The sequence below is a fragment of the Mercenaria mercenaria genome, chromosome 3 (genome assembly GCF_021730395.1).
Source record: "Mercenaria mercenaria strain notata chromosome 3, MADL_Memer_1, whole genome shotgun sequence".
Classification (NCBI taxonomy): Eukaryota; Metazoa; Mollusca; class Bivalvia; order Venerida; family Veneridae; genus Mercenaria; species Mercenaria mercenaria.
In genome coordinates this window covers 100,573,710-100,595,595 of record NC_069363.1, presented here as the reverse complement: position 1 = coordinate 100,595,595, position 21,886 = coordinate 100,573,710, and the positions used below count along the sequence as shown (strand labels likewise).

General features: G+C 35.4%; 2 protein-coding genes across 2 annotated transcripts in view; one reads left to right on the top strand and one right to left on the bottom strand.

Annotated features, from left to right (window-relative positions):
* LOC123523850 (ankyrin repeat domain-containing protein 13C-like) overlaps positions 1-21,886 on the bottom strand; it is a 36,266-nt gene that overhangs the window by 1,564 nt on the left and 12,816 nt on the right. The window contains exons 3-12 of the mRNA XM_053539495.1: positions 20,064-20,168; positions 17,880-18,011; positions 16,721-16,787; positions 15,633-15,777; positions 14,394-14,525; positions 14,023-14,090; positions 12,955-13,039; positions 9,708-9,857; positions 8,724-8,752; positions 7,867-7,967 (exon numbers count right to left, since the gene is read on the bottom strand). Coding sequence (XP_053395470.1) covers positions 7,867-7,967; positions 8,724-8,752; positions 9,708-9,857; positions 12,955-13,039; positions 14,023-14,090; positions 14,394-14,525; positions 15,633-15,777; positions 16,721-16,787; positions 17,880-18,011; positions 20,064-20,168 — 1,014 coding nt within the window. The remainder of the gene's footprint in view (positions 1-7,866; positions 7,968-8,723; positions 8,753-9,707; positions 9,858-12,954; positions 13,040-14,022; positions 14,091-14,393; positions 14,526-15,632; positions 15,778-16,720; positions 16,788-17,879; positions 18,012-20,063; positions 20,169-21,886) is intronic.
* LOC123523848 (uncharacterized) lies at positions 55-5,308 on the top strand. Its single transcript, XM_045301585.2, has 2 exons — positions 55-279; positions 934-5,308. The coding sequence occupies exon 2, from the start codon at positions 935-937 to the stop codon at positions 3,026-3,028; it is 2,094 nt and encodes a 697-aa protein (XP_045157520.2). The 5' UTR covers positions 55-279; position 934; the 3' UTR covers positions 3,029-5,308.

Genomic DNA, 21,886 nt, shown 5'->3' with positions numbered 1-21,886 from the left:
AATAGATAAGGTAACAATCAATCTCAGCTTTACCATTGCAGAATTTCTATCAAACTGCATGACAGGCTTGCTTCAGCTTTTTTACAACAAACTGTATAATATAACTATTGTAAAGGGCAGTAACAACTGACTGACTGAAAAAAACTGTTTAAGTGTTGGGAGTTATCCTCCTATTAAACAGAAAGAGGAAGTAAAAAAGGAAATTCCATAAACCTACAAACATTGGCTGCAACAACGTAGTTTAAATACTCAGTGGAGGTTATAATTTGCCAAAAACAGGTAGTTACTTTCTTGCTTTTATTTCAAAATATTACATTGAGTTTTACTGTTCACAACACATTTTACATGAAAATACTATATGAGGTACATAATTATAAACATGGCTGCTACTAAAGCATTAACCCTTGCCCTAGCGCTAGGCCAATATTTTCTTTTTTAATTAAATAAAATTTTATCATATTTTAAACCATAGTCAAATGTTTGTTTTGGGTTTAACGCCGTTTTTCAACAGTATTTCAGTTATGTAACGGCAAGCAGTTAACCTAACCAGTGTTCCTGGATTCTGTACCAGTAAAAACCTGTTCTCCGCAAGTAACTGCCAACTTCCCCACATGAATCAGAGGTGGAGAACTAATGATTTCAGACACAATGTCGTTTATCAAATAGTCACGGAGAACACACGCCCCGCCCGAGGATCGAACTTGCGACCCCGCGATCCGTAGACCGACGCTCTACCTACTGAGCTAAGCGGGCGGGCCATAGTCAAATGTTCCCTGTAATTTAACATTGCACACAAGTGCTTGAAGCAATTTAGGGAAGGGACATAATAAAATTACTGTTAACACAAGTATCTGCTAGAGGTATTCCAAATGATTACAACAAAGTTCAGTGAGTGGTGTTCCCTGTGATTATGTTGGCTGCTTTTATTTTCAGAATGTTTCAACAACCTGGTTATATTGAGAATGTGTCACTGAGACTGTCAGAGGTTCTTGCTGATATTGGAGTGGATGAGAGGATTGTTCTTAAGAGAAGAAGAGCATGGCTAATGATAGAAACTATGTATACAATATCACACCAACTACTTGATGAGAATAGTTCAGTTTACTGTTTCGGCAGTCAGTGTGAAGGCTCAACTACATTAGGACTCAAGTCAGACCTTGACCAACTTCTCTGTCATAATAACGTTAATGTGATACAAGACTGGGCTGACTGGGAACCTGGTGTATGCAATTTCTTGATGATCCAGGATGAAACTGTATCACCTGGTTATTGTCTACTACAATGCCTGAGAGATGATGCTCCTCTTCCTTACAATGTTGTACCTGATCCACACCATTTCAGAGACAGAACAGGAAGAATATTGTTAAAGAATACAATCATGTCTGCAGTAGCAGCTAAATGTTTAAAGGGAGGAGTAAGACATGGTCCAGCATATGCGCAGCAAGGGCAACCTGGGTTTAACGATATTGACAATGTCGGTGCCTTCCCATGTAAATCATGGCCTTTACAAGGTAGACAATGGCTAGACCAGCAAGATGTAGGTCAGTGGCCTTCAGATCACATGAAGAGATATTGTAGCAACACTGGATGTTTTGTTGTAGCTGTTGGAAGCAAGGAAAATGAAGAGCTTGAATGGAGAATATCAACATCACTAGTTGAAAGGTGTTTAATGTTTAATCTCAATATTACACAGATCCGATGTTATGTGTTGATGAAGATGATATTAAAAACCTTCATCAAACCACACTTTGGAGATACAATATCAAGTTTCATGTGTAAAACAGTTCTGTTCCACTGTATTGCAAATACACATTCTTATGTTTGGAGGGAAAATAACTTACTTGTTTGTCTATCATTGGGTTTATTTGTCCCGTACAACAGTATTTTGAATGAAAACTGTCCTCATTTTATCATACCTGGAAATAATTTGATGAGTGGACATATTTCTCAGGAATCTAAACCTTACATTCTTGAAATACTGCTGGATGTTATAAACAGTGAAGGGAGAGCATTACTGGAAATTAAGTATGATGATTTTGGCGCACGGATTCAGCTAAAGTTGAATAATTTGCTCTCATTCAAAACAAGTGACATTATATCAGGACAATTATTACATGCAACTGCAGGTAGAAGTAGTACTGTCATAACTGGTTGTCTAACTTTAATTACAAACAGTAATTATGAAGGGGCTATACCAATATTGCTTAAGTATATTTTCAAACTTATCATTACTTCTAAGCAATGCCAAGGATTGGACAAAACAGTAAGCAACCTTCTTGTACAACAGTTCTGTACCACCCTGGGATCTATCCTGACATCCCTCAACATTCAACAGTACAATCCTATACCAGCAGAAGCTCTCACCTGGATCTCACTGGGTCTGAACACAGATGTTGCATCTAGTAAACTGAAGCTTGCATCAATGTTTTACTGTATAGGAGATGCACAAAGAACAGAAATAGTTCTCAGAGATATTGAAGCAAACTATGATCTAAACATTGTTGAGCCTGTTTGTTTGTGCCATGAGTTAGTTCGAAATCATTCAAGAAGAGGATTTAATGCAATATGTGACAATCATAATGAAGAAGCTATACAGTACATTACAGCATTCTGTGTCAAATTTCTGCCATGTGAAATTAACTGTGTTCCACATGAACTAAGATATGAAATATTCAGATCTACACAAGAGGACATAGCTTTTAGAGGAGAAGATGATAAGTGGATGGAATTGGCTGTTGTAGAGTCTCTCCCTTACCTTTACTTCCTACAATACAAGACCTACAGTTGTCTTGAGAGACAAGAAGAAAAGCAAAGAGCCCTTTGTAACCTTGTGAGGACCATAGACCAGGAACAAAACCTTGGACACAGGGAAACAGCCCTGAACCTACTGGGACAGTGTATGGAACAAGAGGACCGAGCTGTAGATGCATTACACTGTTATTTATTATCACTTAATGTAAGGGAGAGAAACAATGCTGCCAAGATCCATATCTGCAGACTTCTTTCAAATATGATAAGTAATCAGTGACAGTTAGGATATATTCTTGTAAAACATAAGTATTCTTGTATCAACTTCAAGGTGTACTGGTAGGATAATATAACTGAAGTAAATGTCTTTGGCCACTGTCTCTTGACTGTGTCAAGTTTTGTATTTTGACAGGCAAACTACTTTTACAAAGTTCCAGTGTTACTGAAAACAGTTGCTACTTATGTCATATTTCTTAAAAAAAATGTAAGACAAATAATACTATTCACTTCATATTTCTTAAGAACAAGAGGGCCAAGATGGCCCTAGGTCGCTCAACTGAGAAACATACCATAACAGTGAAAACTTGCTTGACCTAGTGATTTCATGAAAACAACTATTCTAGTCAATTTTCATTAGGATTGGACAAAAAATGTGGTCTCTTGAGTTTAAACAAGTATTTTCTTTGGTATGACCTAGTTTTTGACCCTAGATGATTCATATTCAAGCGTGACCTCTATTTTATTAAGACAATCATTCTGACCAAATTTCATGAAGATCAATTGAAAAATACAGCCTCTATGGCATACACATGGCTTTTCTTTGATTTGACCTGGTGACTTACTTTTTAACCTAAGATTACCAATATTCGAACTCTACCTAAATTTTATCAAGGCAATCATTCTGACCAAATTTCATGAAGATCAATTAAAAAATACAGCCTCTATCGTAAACACAAAGTTTTTCTTTGATTTGACCTAGTGACCTACTTTTTCACCCCAGATGAACCATATTCGAACTCTTTCTAAATTTTTCAAGGCAATCATTCTGACCAAATTTCATGAAGATCAATTGAAAAATACAGCCTCTATCGCATACACAAGGTTTTTCTTTGATTTGACCTAGTGACCTACTTTTTAACCCCAGATGACCTATATCTGAACTCATCTATACTTGATCAAGGCAATCATTCTGATCAAATTTCATGAAGATAATTTGAAAAATACAGCCTCTATTGCATGCACAAGGTTTTTCTTTGATTTGACCTAGTGACCTAGTTTTTGACCCCAGATACCCATTTTCAAACTTGCCCTAGATTTTATCAAGGTTATCATTCTGACCAAATTTCATGAATATCAGTTGAAAAATACAGCCTCTATCGCATACACAAGGTTTTTCTTTGATTTGACCTAGTGACCTCCTTTTTTGATCCCAGATGACCCATATTTAAACTCGATCTATATTTGATCAAGGCAATCATTCTGATCAAATTTCATGAAGATCAATTGAAAAATACAGCCTCTATTGCATACACAAGGTTTTTCTTCGATTTGACCTAGTGACCTACTTTTTGACCCCAGATGACCCATTTTCGAACTCGGGCTAGACTTCATCAAGGTAATCATTCTGACCAAAATTCATGAAGATTACTTGAAAAATACAGCCTCTATTGCATACAAAAGGTTTCTCTTCGATTTGACCTAGTGACCTACTTTTTGAACGCAGATGACCCATATTCGAACTCAGCCTAGATTTCATCAAGGTAATTATTCAGACAAAAATTCTTGAAGATCATTTGAAGAATACAGCCTCTATCGCATACACAAGGTTTTCCCTTGATTTGACCTAGTGACCTTGTTTTTGACCCCATATGACCCATTTTCGAACTCATCCTAGAGTTCATCAAGGTCATCATTCTGACCAAATTTCATGAAGATCAACTGAAAAATACAGCCTCTATCGCATACACAAGCTAAATGTTGACGGACGACAGACAGACGACAGACGCCGGACATCGAGCGTTCAGAAAACTCAGGTGAGCTAAAAACATAAGATGAACACTCCGACCTGTCAGAAGACAGCAATGCTACACTATTCAATAGCCTTGCCACTAAATAAAGTTAAAAGAAAAAGAAAAAGTTGAAAAAGGAACATCATATTTGTAACAAGACCACCGCCTACGGTGCCATTGCTGGTCAGTTTTGACTACAACATGAAATAGGTATGATAGAAATGTCATGAAGTGTTCTGGCAAAAATACATATAAAACAGTTTTAGGGATTTTTATCAAACTGTAAATGTGAATTTATTTACATATATTGTTTACCACCTTATAAAAGCACTATTCTGTTAAATCTGGCTAAATATACCAAAGCTGCTGTATCAATAAGATTATCTTTACTTATGTAAATATCTAGTTGTGATATAATGTTAGACATATATAATGTTCATTGTTCATCCTCCATCGCTGACTAATTTGTTAAAAATCAGGTTCACATTCCATTATAATTATATATGCTGTATGATGATGTACTATGTTCAAGTCTGTAATAAAATTCTGTTCTGTTCTGTTCTGTTCTGTTCTGTTCTTAAAAATGACCCTCACCCTATATTTACAACAAGATGGCCATAATGACCCCAAATCACTCAACTGACTTTCATAGCTGGACTGAAAACGTTTGGTAGGGGGTCACCCATGGAACATTTTTGACAAACTTTTCAAAATCAGGTCAGCAGTTTCTGAGAAGATTTGTGAATTTGCCAATAACTATAGCCATACAGAGAAAACTTGCCCAGGCCCTGCCAATCATGTTTTTAGACAAGTCAAATAATCTAATAGAATTTGGTAAAGGGTCTTCCAAGGGACATTGCTGTAAAATTACTGTGAAATCGGGCGAGGGTTTCAGAGAAGATATTCTAAGTTCTCCATACAGCTGTGTAGGGTAAACTAGCCCCAGGGAAAACTCCAGAAAATAACTGACCTAGTATTTGACCTACATTATCCAGTTTCAAACTTGACATACATGTAGATATCCTAGCAACAAACATAATTTTGACAAAAATTTATGAAGAGAGTTTCAAATAAGCTTTCAGCTTCCTACTCAATCCTATGGTTTTTTTTAAATATAATATACATGTTGTAAATGAATTGTGATTAATAAAATATTGTTTAAACCAAAGATTTATGAAGATCTAGTACAAAATGTGGCTTGTGTAGTTTTAACAAAGTTTTTCTGATTTGACCTGGTGACCTATTTCTTGACCTTACATTCCCCACTTTTAGACTTGACACAGACTTCACCGACACAAACATTCAGACAAAGATTAATGATGATCAAGTAGAAAATACAGCCTCTAGAGAGTCAATAAGGTTTCTTTGTGATTTACCATGATGACCTTGTTTTTGACCTCAGGTACCTTCCCCAGTTTTGAACTTGACCTAGACTTCATAGAGATGGCCATTCTAACAAAACTATATAATGATTAAATGAAAAATGTTGCCTCTAGTGTAAACAAGGACATTTTTACAATATGACTTAGTAACCATGTTTTTGAGATCATGTAACCAAGTTTCTAATTTGTCCTAGATTTCAATCAGGCAAACATACTGAGGAAGTTTCATAAAAATCAAGTAGAAAATGTGGCCTCTAAATCGTAAACAAGTGTTTTCTTTGATTAAACCCAGTAACTCAGTTCTTGACCTCCAGTAATCAAATTCTGTTCTTCACCTTGACTTCACAGAGACAAAGACTCTGGCTTATAGAATGTTAACATTCTTAAAAAGTTTTAAAAATTTTATGTATAACCCTAGTTTGAAACCTCAGGTAAACCAGTTTTCAACACAAGTATCAATAAGGTTTATTTGTGATTTAACCTAGTGACCTTTAGAACTTGACCTAGATTTCAAAGAGACAGACATTCTGACAAAACATACGGCAATCAAATGGAAAATGTGGCCTTTAGTGTTATTAAGGCTTTCTATAATTTGACCTTGTGACCTAGTTCTTGTAACCCAGTTTTGAACTTGACAAACATACTGAAAAAGTTTTATGAAGGTATATAGAAAATATGGCCTCTAGAGTAGAGATTTTCTATGACTTGACCTAGTGACCTAATTTAGGATCTAAGGTAACCCAGTTCTGAATCTGAGTAAGATTTGTTAGAAACAAGCATTCTGAAGAAAAATGTATGAGGATCAAGTAGAAAATGTGGCATCCGCAGTGTTAACAAGATTTTTTTATGATTTGTTCTACTGACCTAGCTTTTGACCTTAAATAACCCAGTTTCAAATTTGAATTAAGTTTTATAGATATAAATATAATGCCAAAGTTTTATGAAAATGGAGTGAAAATTGTTTCATTAAGATTGGACTAACGTGTGACCTCTTGAGTGTTAACAGTTAAATAACTGACGGCAGACTATGACTGAAAAGGGACACAGGATGATCACTAGAAGTTTCCCCTTGCAATTTTATATATATTATACATATATTTTAACATTCAGATCAGTAATGTTTCTTGATATTATATCAGAGTATCAGTATCCCTCATCCTAATCCTTCACCTCACCTCTGCCCCCTATGCATACCCTGTGTCCTTGATCTTTAAATTACTGATCTCAAAATCAAAATTTCTCTGGTCGTACTTAAATCATTGTGTGAAGCTTGAAAGCTGTAGTTGCTATACCTTACGACTTGACGGATGGACAACACCATTCCATAATAACACTCATTTTTCCAAAACTGGCCCATAAATGTAGTTTTATTTTAGTTAGTGGGGTATAAATTTAACCAGTAGATTTGACTAAAAATGATTTCTTTCACAATCATTTTAAATGCCGCATTCGTTTGTTTCAAGGGTAGATAACTGGAGTTATCAATACTTCTACTGATTTCTAACAATAGTATTTTCATAATTGGTCGCCATAATGATGACATCATTTCCGGATTAAGTTGCAGTCTCTGAGAAAAGATACATGTATACTGTTTTCATATTAGACCAAGGAATAATTTGGTATATGTCACTAAATTTCTCATTTAGCCGGGTTACAAATGGTAATGCACTAATATGTATGACAATGTGTCAAACAAACTAAATCTACAAAGGTCACAAATATCTTACCAAGCTTGACAGGAAATCCTTGAGGCAGTTTATTTTGCATAAAGTCTCGTAACTTCTGGAACTGTTTAAATGGAGCTATCACTTCAAGCACATCTAATAACCTGAAAATTATACAATAACAATGTTTCCTGACAATTATAAATAACATTTCCTAATGCATAATAGAAGAAGGCATTTACATGTTTAAGCAATAATGTATCCTGAAATTTATCAATAAGTAATGTTTTCTTTAGAAACAACATTGATTTTAAGTAATGATACTCTGCACTTTTAAGCAATCTTTTGACTGTATAGAAAGTAAGAGATCTGAGCATCAGATTATATGACAAGAGTACCCAATCTCCTAAAGATAAGTATGTCCACATATGGATTAGCAAACTGTTTACCTTTTAATGTAACACGTAACAAAAAGCCCTTAATATATCCAAATGTAGCTTTTGTCTTTAAAACATTTTGTTGCTAGTGCTGATATAAAATGTTGTCCCACATCTTTGTTGTAGACAACAATGTTGAAACTGTGAAATAACATCATTTTGCTAAAACTAACCTGATACCTGCAAAATTGTTATAAAATTATTATACTATTTAGTGTCTCTGCATCAAAACCAATGTTTGGGCTTTGCTTTGCAACCAGTATGGTACCAGGTCAGACTTCAAGCACATCTGTGTAGTCTGCTCTGGATCCATATTATTCATTTATCAGATGCATAAAAGAGCTGAAATTGATAAATGAACAGAATAGATATGCACTGATCTAGATTCTTGCTGGTCCCAATGCCCCAACATTGGTTTATGCAAAGAGGCGCCAAAATGTGTTTTATTAACAAATTACGAAAGTAGCAAGCAAATTTACTTACACATCTACTGTCATTGGAAACTCTTTACTCTGAAAGTATAAAGAATAATTATTCACTACTTGTTGCTTTTGGGAAAAGAACTTTGTCCAATATTGCTTTGTTTAGATAGAAAGGTCAAATGAAAAGCAATATAAAATTATAGCCATTGCACAAAGAGAAAATATGCAGAAATAGTCTAGACTTGTTACTGAAGCTTTAAGCAAATCAGAGATATCTAGATCTACTTATTTCTGATTCCAACTTTAGGCATTCTATTCTAAAGTTCTTGGGGAAAAAAGAAGAAACCCTTAAAAAGTGCTGACTTGGCTTGGTCCTCATAACTTTTCAGAAGACAGGTCAAAAAGTAGAGTGGTCAGAAAGCTTTACCCAGATATGAAGAATACAGGACTATAACTGCATGAAAAATCATTCTTCCATATTAAATTGGTAGAGAATCATCCAGGGAGTAATTCTGTGAAATTATTTCAAAATCTGATCGGTGGTTTAATCAAAGAGTTTTCTGTCTCAGCTGTGGTGGCCTATTAACAGCAGAGTGATCAGTCTCTCAAAGGAACTTCATTTTATCAATTTTCATTGAATGGCTTCTGAGATGTTGTTTAATTAAAACACAGACTGACATACAGTGAGTAATCCACAGAGCTCACACAGGTTACTTAATACTCTGCTGAGCTAAAGAATCTGACTTCATCTCACTTCACTCACTCATCTTTATAGTATTTAATGCCAGTCATTCAATGATACGGAGTTTCAAGGTAGTCCGGGGCACGCTCTGAAAAAATTTAGTAGCCCGACAGAATTTTCTGGTAGCCCCCGGGCTCCGGACATGGGATTTCTGAAACCCTGCATTGATAATCCAGTTTCACATGCAACAGTCAACACTTACCACAGGCAAATTTTCTATCAAACATCACAGCAGATATTACACTTAACACTCACAAAAATACTTTCAAACATTCATTAAAGCTAGTGACACTAAATTCTCACCATAGCTATAGTTGCTTTAAACACTTTGTTACTTTCTTTACTGATAACATGTCTACCAATTATTGGAGGCTGACCAACAGGTGCCGTTATATAGTCTTCCCAAGACGCTTCAGATATATCTGGCTTCGGTAAAGATGTTCTTCTTTCAAACTGAAACATAAAATTATCAAAAATATCTATTATTATTCTATATCTATTTTATCTATCAAATCGTAAACGTTTATTTGCAACACGTGACCGTACAATATATTACCTTATTTAAAGATCATCAAGATTAACATATTGACTAAGTTTCATGAAGACAGTCATAAATGTGGCATCTAGAGTGTTAACAAGCTTTTCCTTTGATTTGACCTAGTGACCTAGTTTTTGACCCTACCTGACCAAGATTCGAACTTGACCTATAGATCATCAAGATTACCATTCTGAACAAGTTTCATTAAGATATGGTCATAAATGTGGCCTATACAGTGTTAACTAGCTTTTCCTTTGATTCGACCTGGTGACCTACTTTTTGATCCAACATGACCCAGATTCAAACTGGACCTTGAGACCATCAAGATTAACATTCCAACCAAGTTTCATGAAGATACAGTCAACAAGAGCACCGCCTTGCGGGTGCTGACGCTCATCTGATTTTTTTTGTATAATAGAAATATTGTCCTACCCATGATTTTCTAAGTCTAAAAAGGGCCATCACTCTTGCAAAAAGCAGGATAGAGTTATGTTTCTTGATGTACAGTGTCCACTTATGATGGTGAAAAACTGTTGCAAGTTTTAAAGCAATAGCTTTGATAGTTTATGAGAAAAGTTGACAAACATAATATTCAACCAAGAAAATGATTTTTCTAAGTCCAAAAGGGGCAATAATTATTCCAAAAAGCAGGATGGAGTTATGTTGCTTGCTGTACAGGGTCAGCTTATGATGGTGAACAAGTGTTGCAAGTTTCAAAGCAATAGCTTTGATAGTTTAAGAGAAAAAGTTGACCTAAACATAAAACTTAACCAAGAAATCTGATATTTTCTAAGTCCAAAAGGGGCCATAAATCTTGCAAAAAGCAGGATGGAGTTATGTTTCTTGCTGTACAGGGTCAGCTTATGATGGTGAACAAGTGTTGCAAGTTTCAAAGCAATAGCTTTGATAGTTTAGGATAAAAGCTGACCTAAACATAAAACTTAACCAAGAAAACTGATTTTCTAAGTCCAAAAGGGGCAATAATTCTTGCAAAAAGCAAGATGGAGTTTTGTTTCTTGATGTACAGGGTCTGCTTATAATGGTGAACAAGTATTCCAAGTTTCAAAGCAATAGCTTTGATAGTTTAGGAGAAAAGTTGACCTAAACATAAAACTTAACCAAGAAATCTGATATTTTCTAAGTACAAAAGGGGCCATAAATCTTGCAAAAAGCAAGATGGAGTTATGTTTCTTGCTATACAGGGTCAGCTTATGATGGTGAACAAGTCTTCCAAGTTTCAAAGCAATAGCTTTGATAGTTTAGGAGAAAAGCTGACCTAAACATAAAACTTAACCAGGCAACGCCGACGCCGACGCCGACGCCGACAACCGCTCAAGTGATGACAATAACTCATCATTTTTTTTCAAAAAATCAGATGAGCTAAAAATGTGGCCTCTACAGTGTAAACAAGCTTTTCCTATGATTTGACCTGATGACCTAGTTTTTGACCCCGGATGACCCAATATCAACTTGTCTAGGATTTTATTGAGAGTAACATTCTGCCCAAGTTTCATTAAAATTGGGCCAAAAGTGTGACCTCTAGAGTGTTAAAAAGCTTTTCCTTTGATTTGATCTGGTGACCTAGTTTTTGACCCCAAATGACCCAATATCAAATTCATCCAAGATTTCATTTAGGGGTAACTTTCTGACCAAGTTTCATTAAGATTAGGCCAAAATTGTGACCTCTAGAGTGTTAACAAGCTTTTCCTTTGATCTGACCTGGTGACCTAGTTTTTGACCCTACCTGACCCAGATTCGAACTTGACAAATAGATCATCAAGATTAACATTCTGAACAAGTTTCATTAAGATATGGTCATAAATGTGGCCTCTACAGTGTTAACTAGCTTTTCCCCCAGATTCAAAATGGACCTTGAGATCATCAAGATTAACATTCTGACCAGGTTTCATGAAGATACAGTCATAAATGTGGCCTCAACAGTGTTAACAAGCTTTTCCTATGATCTGACTTGGTGTCCTAGTTTTTGACCCCGGATGACCCAATATCGAACTCGTCCAAGATTTTATTAAGGGTAACATTCTGACCAAGTTTCATTAAGATCGGGCCAAAATTGTGACCTCTAGAGCGTTAACAAGCTTTTCCTTTGATTTGACCTGGTGACCTAGTTTTTAATCCCAAATGACCCAATATCAAACTCATCTAAGACTTTATTGAGGGTAACGTTTTGACCAAGTTTCATTAAGATTGGGCCAAAATTGTGACCTCTAGAGTGTTAACAAGCTTTTCCTTTGATTTGACCTGGTGACGTAGTTTTTGAATCCAGATGACCCAATATCAAACTTGTCCAAGATTTTATTGAGGGTAACATTCTGATCAAGTTTCATTAAGATTAGGCCAAAACTGTGACCTCTAGAGTGTTAACAGTTAAATTGTTGACGACGACGGACACAGGGTGATCACAAAAGCTCACCTTGAGCACTTTGTGCTCAGGTGACCTAAAAAGGTATCTAATTTTTTTCGTATTTTTATAAACAATTTTATATTCAGTGCATGCATTGTTAGTCTTCAACAGCAGGAGAGTCATCTAGCATGGGGGTGGGTGCCAGATGGGTTTTGCCCGACGGAAACGCCAGTCTGGTGTGCAAGAAAGTACTGTCAAAGATCATTCTGAGGGTAAAATCTACTTTTTTCTTTGAATGGAGACTGTCTCCAAATGAACATCAAAATTTCAGATTTCATAAAGAGATAGCAATTGATAATACAAAAGGGAAATGATAAACCAGTATAGTTTTTGTAAATTTTTATGATATAAAGTACAGCTAAATTCCCTCCATTTCATATAAAAATTTAAAAAGTGTGACTAAGCTATTAAGAGTTTTGTACATATTCTATTGGCTAAAAAACGTTTTTATGCATAAAAAAACTTCCTGAAACATACAGAATAACCTTAGAATATGTTTCTATTGCGATTACTAACTTATTGAAACCTTTTCTAAATAGTGGGAAAATTACATAATCTTGTAGGCGTGCAGCTTTAAAAGCCGGACTTACTTCCTTAGCATCCCATGATCCTTTTGTCAGATTCTCCACCATCGCCTTGTTTTTCTGTACATCTTCCGGCGATAAATGTTCTCTCCTGTAATGAAAACAACAAGAACTTATTCTACATTTATGTAAACATTGCATGTAACATCTTATAACAGAAATTGGGTATTTAAGATAGAGGAGTTTAGGGATTAATTTCAATTTTTAGAATTTTAATTTGTGAAATCTTTACACTTAATTTGTTACTGCCAATTTTGGAGAGTTGACTTTAGCTTTCATGTACATTAAACAGGGATAATTGCTAATATTTAATTACGTGAAAAATAAGACTCACTTTCACATATGACTTGTAACCTTATGCAAGACATACAGCTGAGAAAGATAAAAGCTAACAATCTGTTAAAGAATATTTACATAATAAATACATGTAAATCAGAGGTATTTGACACTTATTTAAGGTAGTTCTGCAGATTTGAAACAAATATTGTTCTACAATGAAGAATTTTATTACAACCATATTTTTTCAAAACATCAATGTATCCGAAGGAAATTCGGCCTACAAAAAAGATAGGGTTGAGTGCTTGATTTTTTATAAAAGTGACTAGTCAAAAATCTCAGTGAGCTTCTATGGGGAAATCTCACTTTTGATGACATTTTCACAAAAAATTCCACAATGCAGATTTTTATAAAACTTTTCATATTTATAGTTTTACCAATTTTCAATCATATGGCCAAATGAAATGTAAAGGGATGTGTGCTTAATTTTTCACAATTTGCCAAATATTAATGGGTGTCTTAAAATTGCTTCTTACTTATGTTACTTTGAGATATTCTACATCAAAACCTATCTCTTGTCAAAATAAACCTTAAGAAAGACAGTATCACTGACTGTTTAACAATTAATACATGGAATATAACACAGTCATGGCAACATCTATGTTACCCATACAACACCTAACCGGCATTATCTTGGTTTTCTAGATAAATGGAATTACAATTTCACTTCTGGTTAATCAAACGTGCAGAATTACCTAAAAATAAGACACTACAATAAAACAGTGTTCTCTTACTTACCTTTTCTTAGATTCTAAATTTAGTCCATTTACATGATAGAACTCTGCCTCGTATTCACCAATAGATTCCTGAAAATACACAGTACAAGGCTAAAATCAAACTTTTCAACCTGCTTGATCAGAAACAATATCAACTGGACTTATTCAGATCACAATTAATTTACCATGAATAGATAAATGAAAAATTTCCCACAGGAACTTAAAGCATACAACTACAGAAATCAAGGAACTGTTTGTTAACCACTGACAATATATCTATGTTTCCATACTTAAAAAGTTTAAGACACACAGACAGTGTATTGTATATACAACATTTCTTCTTTCTTTATTTGAAAGCATAGCATGGGCTAAGTTTACTATTGACCAACTTACAGTTTTATCCTCTCTAAACAGCCAGCCTGTCTGGGCTCGGGAAAATGTGATATTCTTTGTAGACATCTGGGCAGCCATGATGTCACTGCGCATCAATATGTCTATCTCTTCTTGTATCTCCTGCTCTGTCTCCTTTAATATTAAAGGGTCTGAGATTATACAAATTAGTTTGGAGACCAGACTCAAACTCTGCAACCTGATTGGTTAATTTTGAAATCAGTTATGAAACTGACCAATGAAAAGTTTCATTTACTGACTGGTCAACAATCTCATTTTATAACCTTTGAACCAACAGAAAACTTCCTAAATAATTAAAAGCTCAACAGCTGAGCTGAAATAGGTTAGTAGATAAAAGAGTTAGTAATAATGCTAAATCTTGCTGATGAATGTTTCTTCTAATACTTCATTGCAATAAGAAATTTTACGACTATAACCTTTATCCTGCTAAATTTCTAAAATGGACTGGTCCATCAATTAATTTTGGCAGCATCAGTTATTATACAAAGCGGTGTTCACTGAAAACTTACTGACTGAATAGCGAACAGTGCAGACCATGATCAGCCTACACTGGTCGCTTTGTTTGTTTGTTTTTTTTTGGGTTTAACGCCGTTTTTCAACAGTATTTCAGTCATGTAACGGCGGGCAGTTAACCTAACCAGTGTTCCTGGATTCTGTACCTGTACAAACCTGTTCTCCGCAAGTAACTGCCAACTTCCCCACATGAACCAGAGGTGGAGGACTAATGATTTCAGACACAATGTCGTTTATCAAACAGTCACGGAGAACATACACCCCGCCCGAGGATCGAACTCACGACCCCGCGATCCGTAGACCAACGCTCTTACCTACTGAGCTAAGCGGGCGGGCTACACTGGTCGCAAAGGCAAAATCAGCCAGGAGGCTAAGGTTAATCACTTTAATTTTCCAGTCCAATCTGATCACAACTGAGACTGAGAAATTCATGTCTGTCAACGGGCATTTCACATGTCAACAGTAACATAAAGTTTCAGCTCATATTCTTCTCTGCTTCATAAAATCACTCTTCTGGATCTTTTAATAAACAGAAGGGACTCAAGTGCAACTATTCAGGTATCTTAAGTCTTTCTACTTTTATGTAAATAACACATACTGGGCTAGTAAATCTTAAAAATTTAATTCATTTTATCAGTAAGCTGGTGCTTATTCAGGTTAGAGAGAAGTCTGTTTATAAAAAACATTTAACATAAAATAAAATTTTACCTCATGTCGGACTTTTTGATAAACTTTGAGCTTGTTGTCCATCACAGTGAGAGCATCCCCAGGGGAAGATTTCCCATTAAATACAAATGTGATGTCTCCTCTCTCCCATCGCATATCATTAAAATCTACTAAAGTTGTGTCCAATCTATGAAATAAAAGACAATCGCAGGTACATAAATGTGTTGGTAAACAAAGCCATGACACTCAATCTGCTTACTACATATACTTCAGTTCAGAGAGTGCAACAGGAATGTTTATCTTGAAGTCTACAAATTTCCTTTAAGGCATGGAAGTATTTCTTTTTCATACCTGCTCATTCTAAGTCTTTGACTCAGTTGAGCTAAAATTTAGAGAACCACTGGTAGGCTTGTGTATAAACTCTGTTTTCGATGAACATTGCATATTACATATTAGAAGTAAACTAAAATAATATATAGCACTTGAAAAAACCTTGCCAAAAACACACCTTTAATAGCAAGAAGTACACATTTTCAAAGCAAAATTAGACAAAATTAGATATGGAGTAAGTTTCTTGATCCACCTGCATATCTATGATAAAGAACACATTTTACAAAGGTTCAAGGCTACAACAAAGAAGGTTTTCAAAACTGAGAGGGCCATGTTTGCTCTTAATTGCTCAGATGAACTTGACTATTTGATCTTGAATAAACATATGACACACAATATCATAAATGGTAACAGTTGTGTTTAGTTTGAATAACATAAATGCTGAAATGCACAATGGTATGACATGAACCAGAAATCAGGAGCTCTTGAGTTTGAAGATATGAAAAAGTAGCTTATGATTTAGGTAATGCAACAACAAATTTTACCTTGAGCTCAATTTATGACCTTGACCTTTAAACTACCAAGCTGGTATTTGCACTCTACATATAGTCCCATCACAACCTGCCTATATGCAAAGTTTAAACTACCCTTGAATGGTTTTTAAGGTATGCTTTGCGCATGAAATATGACAGACGGACAGACTTACGCATGCACCATCACATAAATCCCATTTTACCAAAACGAGTGCAAAAAATGTGATTCATCATACTTATGTCTTCACTTGCACTACTAGGTCCTACCTTATATTTGATCCCTTTTTGTGTATCTTGCATAAATCTGATGGCAATATTCTTGAAACTAAAGGCACTGAAAAAAAAGAAGAGATAAAATACTGACTATTTAATAATGGAATTCCACTGTTCACCTAAGACTTTTGTTTGTTTCTTATCAAGAAATCAGTTCTACAAGTCAAAAGGAACTTTTTAACCCTTACCCTGCTAAATTTCTATAATCATGAACTTGTCCATCTTTCAATCTGGACAGTACCATTAACTGTTAAAAGGGGTACTTACAAAAAAGATACCGACTGAATGGCGAACAGTGCAGATCATGATCTACACTGGTCGCAAAGGCAGAATCAATCGTGTCCAGCATGGTAAGGGTTAAGGATCTCTTTCCTGTGCTGTTTATTGAATTAGAACATCAATGTTCAGTTCATCACCAAATCATTCTGTAACGCATAATCTTATAGAAGTGCTGAGTCCATTTGTTTACTGACAGATGACTATTTTACATTGATTGACTCTGGTGAAACTGCATGCATATTTTAATACAGGTATTTATGGTTTCCTGGTACTCATTAGTGTCCAGTTTTACCTACCATTAACATAAGTGATTCATGCTCACCAGTATGTATTAAGATATATTCCAAGTATCCTGAAAACTTATATATTATGAAATTTATAACACTATTTCAAGAAAAACTTGAATAAACAAGGTACATTGTAAAATTATTTTTGTCTTCTATCAAGAATAAAAAAATTGCTGAGTTTACATCACTTCACGTCTATAAAACATTTCTGTTTTTTATTAGCACTGCTTTTTCTTTTCAAATATTTTCAAATATTTGTCAGATATGTAACATCAGGCAGTTGCTCTAACCCGTGTCCCTAGATTCTGAACCAGTTCTATCCTGTTTTCCATATGAATGAGAGACAGAGAAAGAATGATTACAAAGTCAGACATCTTCTATGAAATCATCATGGGGAGCATACACCTCACCTGGGGACACGGCCTCACAAGATGTCATTTTGAAGCTATTATGTATAACAATATAAATACAAATAGTCATTTAAGGTAAAAGCAATTATTAGTGTTGCTGATCCACACAAAATATTTCTAGGCAATTAGAAAAGGAAGAAAATTATGGAAAACTTACACATTGTTAAATATACTTACCCCAGCTATGAAAGTCCCACTTCAGCTCTAGATAAAAATCTCCTATATCCTCAAGTGCCTGTATAAGTGCCGGCCTTCTTTCATCCAGAGCTTCTCTAGACTGCTGCTTCAACTTCTTTAGTAGTGTACATACTGCAGAAAAATTACAAATGCACCATATACATACAAATGTACTGCACAAATACACAAACAATACATACAGTATACATACTGCACAAAATAAACATATAGTGTACACATATATTTACAAATATACAGTGTACATAAATGCACAAACATAGTGTACATAATGCTCAAATACACAAAAATTCAGTGTATATACTGCATAATTACACATACAGTAAAACACCGCTCGCTCGAGGTCGCAAGGGGATGAGCAAAATGCTCGAGTTATCCATGGTTTCGAGCGACCCAAACATTGACCATCATACAAAGAAAACTAAAGTGTCATCGGGACCGTTTGCAGAGTAAACGGTGATGCTTAATAATAACAAACTTGTGACATTTGCAAAAACAAACGTATTAATACAAACGTTATCTATTGATAGATGTCTCAATATGTAATTTGTAAATGATACATGTGAAGAAACAACTAAGACTTTTTTATTCATCAACAAGTGCATATCATAATTATCGTCTCAATTTTATGAAAAGGCTATATTATTTCCTTCATTTGCAAGCAAACAACTGCTGATTAAAATACTAAGACCTCATAACTATCTTCTCGATCCCGCAGAAAAGATGCTTTAAGTAATCAGTAATTGATCGATATTTAATCAATAAAACTTTTCTTTAAGCTTTTATTAATAATTAATCTCATCATAAGATCCAATATACCGACAAACAAACATTTAAGATAGTCTGGGAATAGACTACGCAATTCTCACGGTGTGTGAAAATGTTTAATTAACCGATACAATCTGAGCACCGAAGGTGTGAAACATTTTGACACCTCTGCTCGAGTTAGCCAGAAGCAACAAAGAGTAAATTAATACACAGGGACCAGGTGTCATGCTCGAGCGATCGAGTTATCGATGCTCGACCCAGCCATGGTAATATCACATAGAAAATAGAAGGAAATTGGCCGGGACCACATGAATTGCTCGAGCGAGCCCGGGTGCTCGAGTCATCGATGCTCGAGCGAGCGGTGTTTCACTGTACCTACATAATTATACAGCGTACATACTGCAGAAATACAATCATGACTGAATGATTACATTTTATGTAAATTTTATTGTATGGATCTACCTCAATGTTCTGAAAAACATTTTATTCTTTTTGACTAAATGGTCATTTCAGAGGAAAATAATTCTAATTATTTCATGCAAAATCTTCGTTGCAAATTTAAAAATTTCAAAGTTCATATGCAAACCACAGAAATATCTATTTCTTTTTAGCAGAAGTGGAGAATGGAAATAATATGGTGTATTTGAACCATAGATAGAAATTTTATCATAGCGTATGATATACAATGTATAACATTATGTAAATAACAATAATAACATAAATAGCAAGAGTGACATGGAATATTTCAACCAGAGAAAAGCAATCTCACTGGGTGTTGTTGTAATTTTCAAAGGCTGACAATATTCCACTAAACTTGGGAAGGCATTTTTTATTTGTTTTATTTTAATAGAAATCACACTCGAGATATTTACCAAATGGAACTGTGAGCACTAAGAACCTTCAAAAGAAATGTTGTGTATTTTCTTTGAAATAGTAAAAGAGTTTAATACATATATAGGAAGAACACATTAGATTCAAGTGGGACTCATTAGAAAGCTTGTCGGAACAGAGTTTTGGAAACAAGAAACATTCAGGGTATTATTAAAAACGTGCCTTCCCTGTCTTCAAACAACTGCCTGTCAAGGGTTTTGGAAACAAATTATGCCATGTCTAGTGATATTCAAAACAAATATCTCACCTTGATAGTGTTTGAAATGTATAATTATTAACAATAAATCCCTGTTGGTGTATGAAAAAAAATCAAATTCAGTGTTTACTTGAGGTATAATAATGTAAGATTGTTACAACTGTATCATTCTAGAATGAAAGACTAAGACGAGCTAAGACAATGGTGTCAGTAATCAGAAACATATTTAACCCTAAAATAGATTGGACTCAAACCAACCACAGAACTTTACAGGATCAAATATTACAAAAACAATATAAAAAATACTTTACTTGTCCTCCTATCCCCATAACTGATAGCTTCAGCTAATGGGGTCCATCCTGCATTGTTTTTCACTTTCACCAAAGCATTATGGGCCAGCAACAGCATTATACATTCTGAAAGAAATAACAAAAGTCAAAGCGGTACCATAACAGGATATAGAAAACAAAATTTCTGGTTGGCTAATAGATAAACATGAAAAAAGTGAAAGTGCAAAACTGTCATAAAATACACCCTTTACAGCAAATCACTTTTGACTTCTAAAACAGTCAACTCACTGAGCAGACTACTTTTGAATTTTCTGATTTTCGAACAATTCAAGGGCAACTAGAAAATGCTTTTGTAAAAAAGCGCATGTCTCCCCCAATGCAAAGTCCTACAGGCAAGAAGTCAATAGGGGTCAGGAGCGAAAGTCAAAGAGACACTGATGGTTGGCTGCAATAGGGATCATCTACTTGGCATGTCCAGTCATCCCGCTAAATTTCAACATTCTTGGCCTAGTGGTTCTCAAGTCACTGTTCAGGCTCCTGTGACCTTGACCTTTGATCAAGTGACCTCAAAATAAATAGGGGTCATCTACTCTGCATGTCCAATCATCCTATTAAGTTTCAACATTGTAGGTCAAGTGGTTCTCAAGTTATTTCCAAAAAATGATTTTACATGAACAGGCCACTGTGACCTTGACCTTTAATAGACTGACCCCAAAATCAATAGGGGTCATCTACTCTGCATGTTCAATCATCCTATGAAGTTTCAACATTCTGGGTCAAGTGGTTCTCAAGATATTGATCGGAACTGGTTATCAATGTTCAGGCCCCTGTGCCCTTGACCTTTAACGGAGTGACCCCAAGAACAATAGGGGTCATTTACTCTGCATGAACAATCATCCTATGAAGTTTCAACATTCTGAGTCGAGAGGTTCTCAAGTTATTGATTGGAAATGGTTTTCCATGTTCAGGCCCCTGTGGCCTTGACCTTTAACAGAGTGACCCTAAAATTGTTAGGGGTCATACTCTGCATGACCAATCATCCTATGAAGTTTCATCATTCTGGGTCAAGTGGTTCTCAAGTTACTGACCGGAAATGGTTTTCAATGTTCAGGCCCCTGTGACCTTGACCTTTCACAGAGTGACCCCAAAATCGTTAGGGGTCATCTACTCTGCATGACCAATCATCCTATTAAGTTTCAACATTCTGGGTCAAGTGGTTCTCAAGTTACTGACCGGAAATGGTTTTCAATGTTCAGGCCCCTGTGACCTTGACCTTTAATGGAGTGACCCCAAAATCGATAGGGGTCATCTACTCTGCATGTACAATCATCCTATGAAGTTTCAACATTCTGGGTCAAGTGGTTCTCTAGTTATTGACCGGAAATGGTTTTCAATGTTCAGGCCCCTGTGACCTTGACCTTTGATGGAGTGACCCAAAATCGATAGGGGTCATCTACTCTTCATGACCAATCATCCTATGAAGTTTCAACATTCTGGGTCAAGTGGTTCTCAAGTTATTGATCGAAAATGGTTTTCAATGTCCAGGCCCCTGTGACCTAGACCTTTGACGGAGTGACCCCAAAATCAATAGGGGTCATCTACTCTTCATGACCAATCATCCTATGAAGTTTCAACATTCTGGGTCAAGTGGTTCTCTAGTTATTGATCGGAAATGATTTTTAAAGTTCAGGCCCCTGTGACCTTGACCTTTGACGGAGTGACCCCAAAATCAATAGGGGTCATCTACTCTTCATGGCCAATCATCCTATGAAGTTTCAACATTCTGGGTCAAGTGGTTCTCTAGTTATTGATCGGAAATGGTTTTCAATGTTCAGGCCCCTGTG

What these genes read in the sequence shown, in the direction of transcription:
- LOC123523848 (XM_045301585.2), top strand. Translation starts at nt 935, where the DNA reads ATGTTTCAACAACCTGGTTATATTGAGAATGTGTCACTGAGACTGTCA.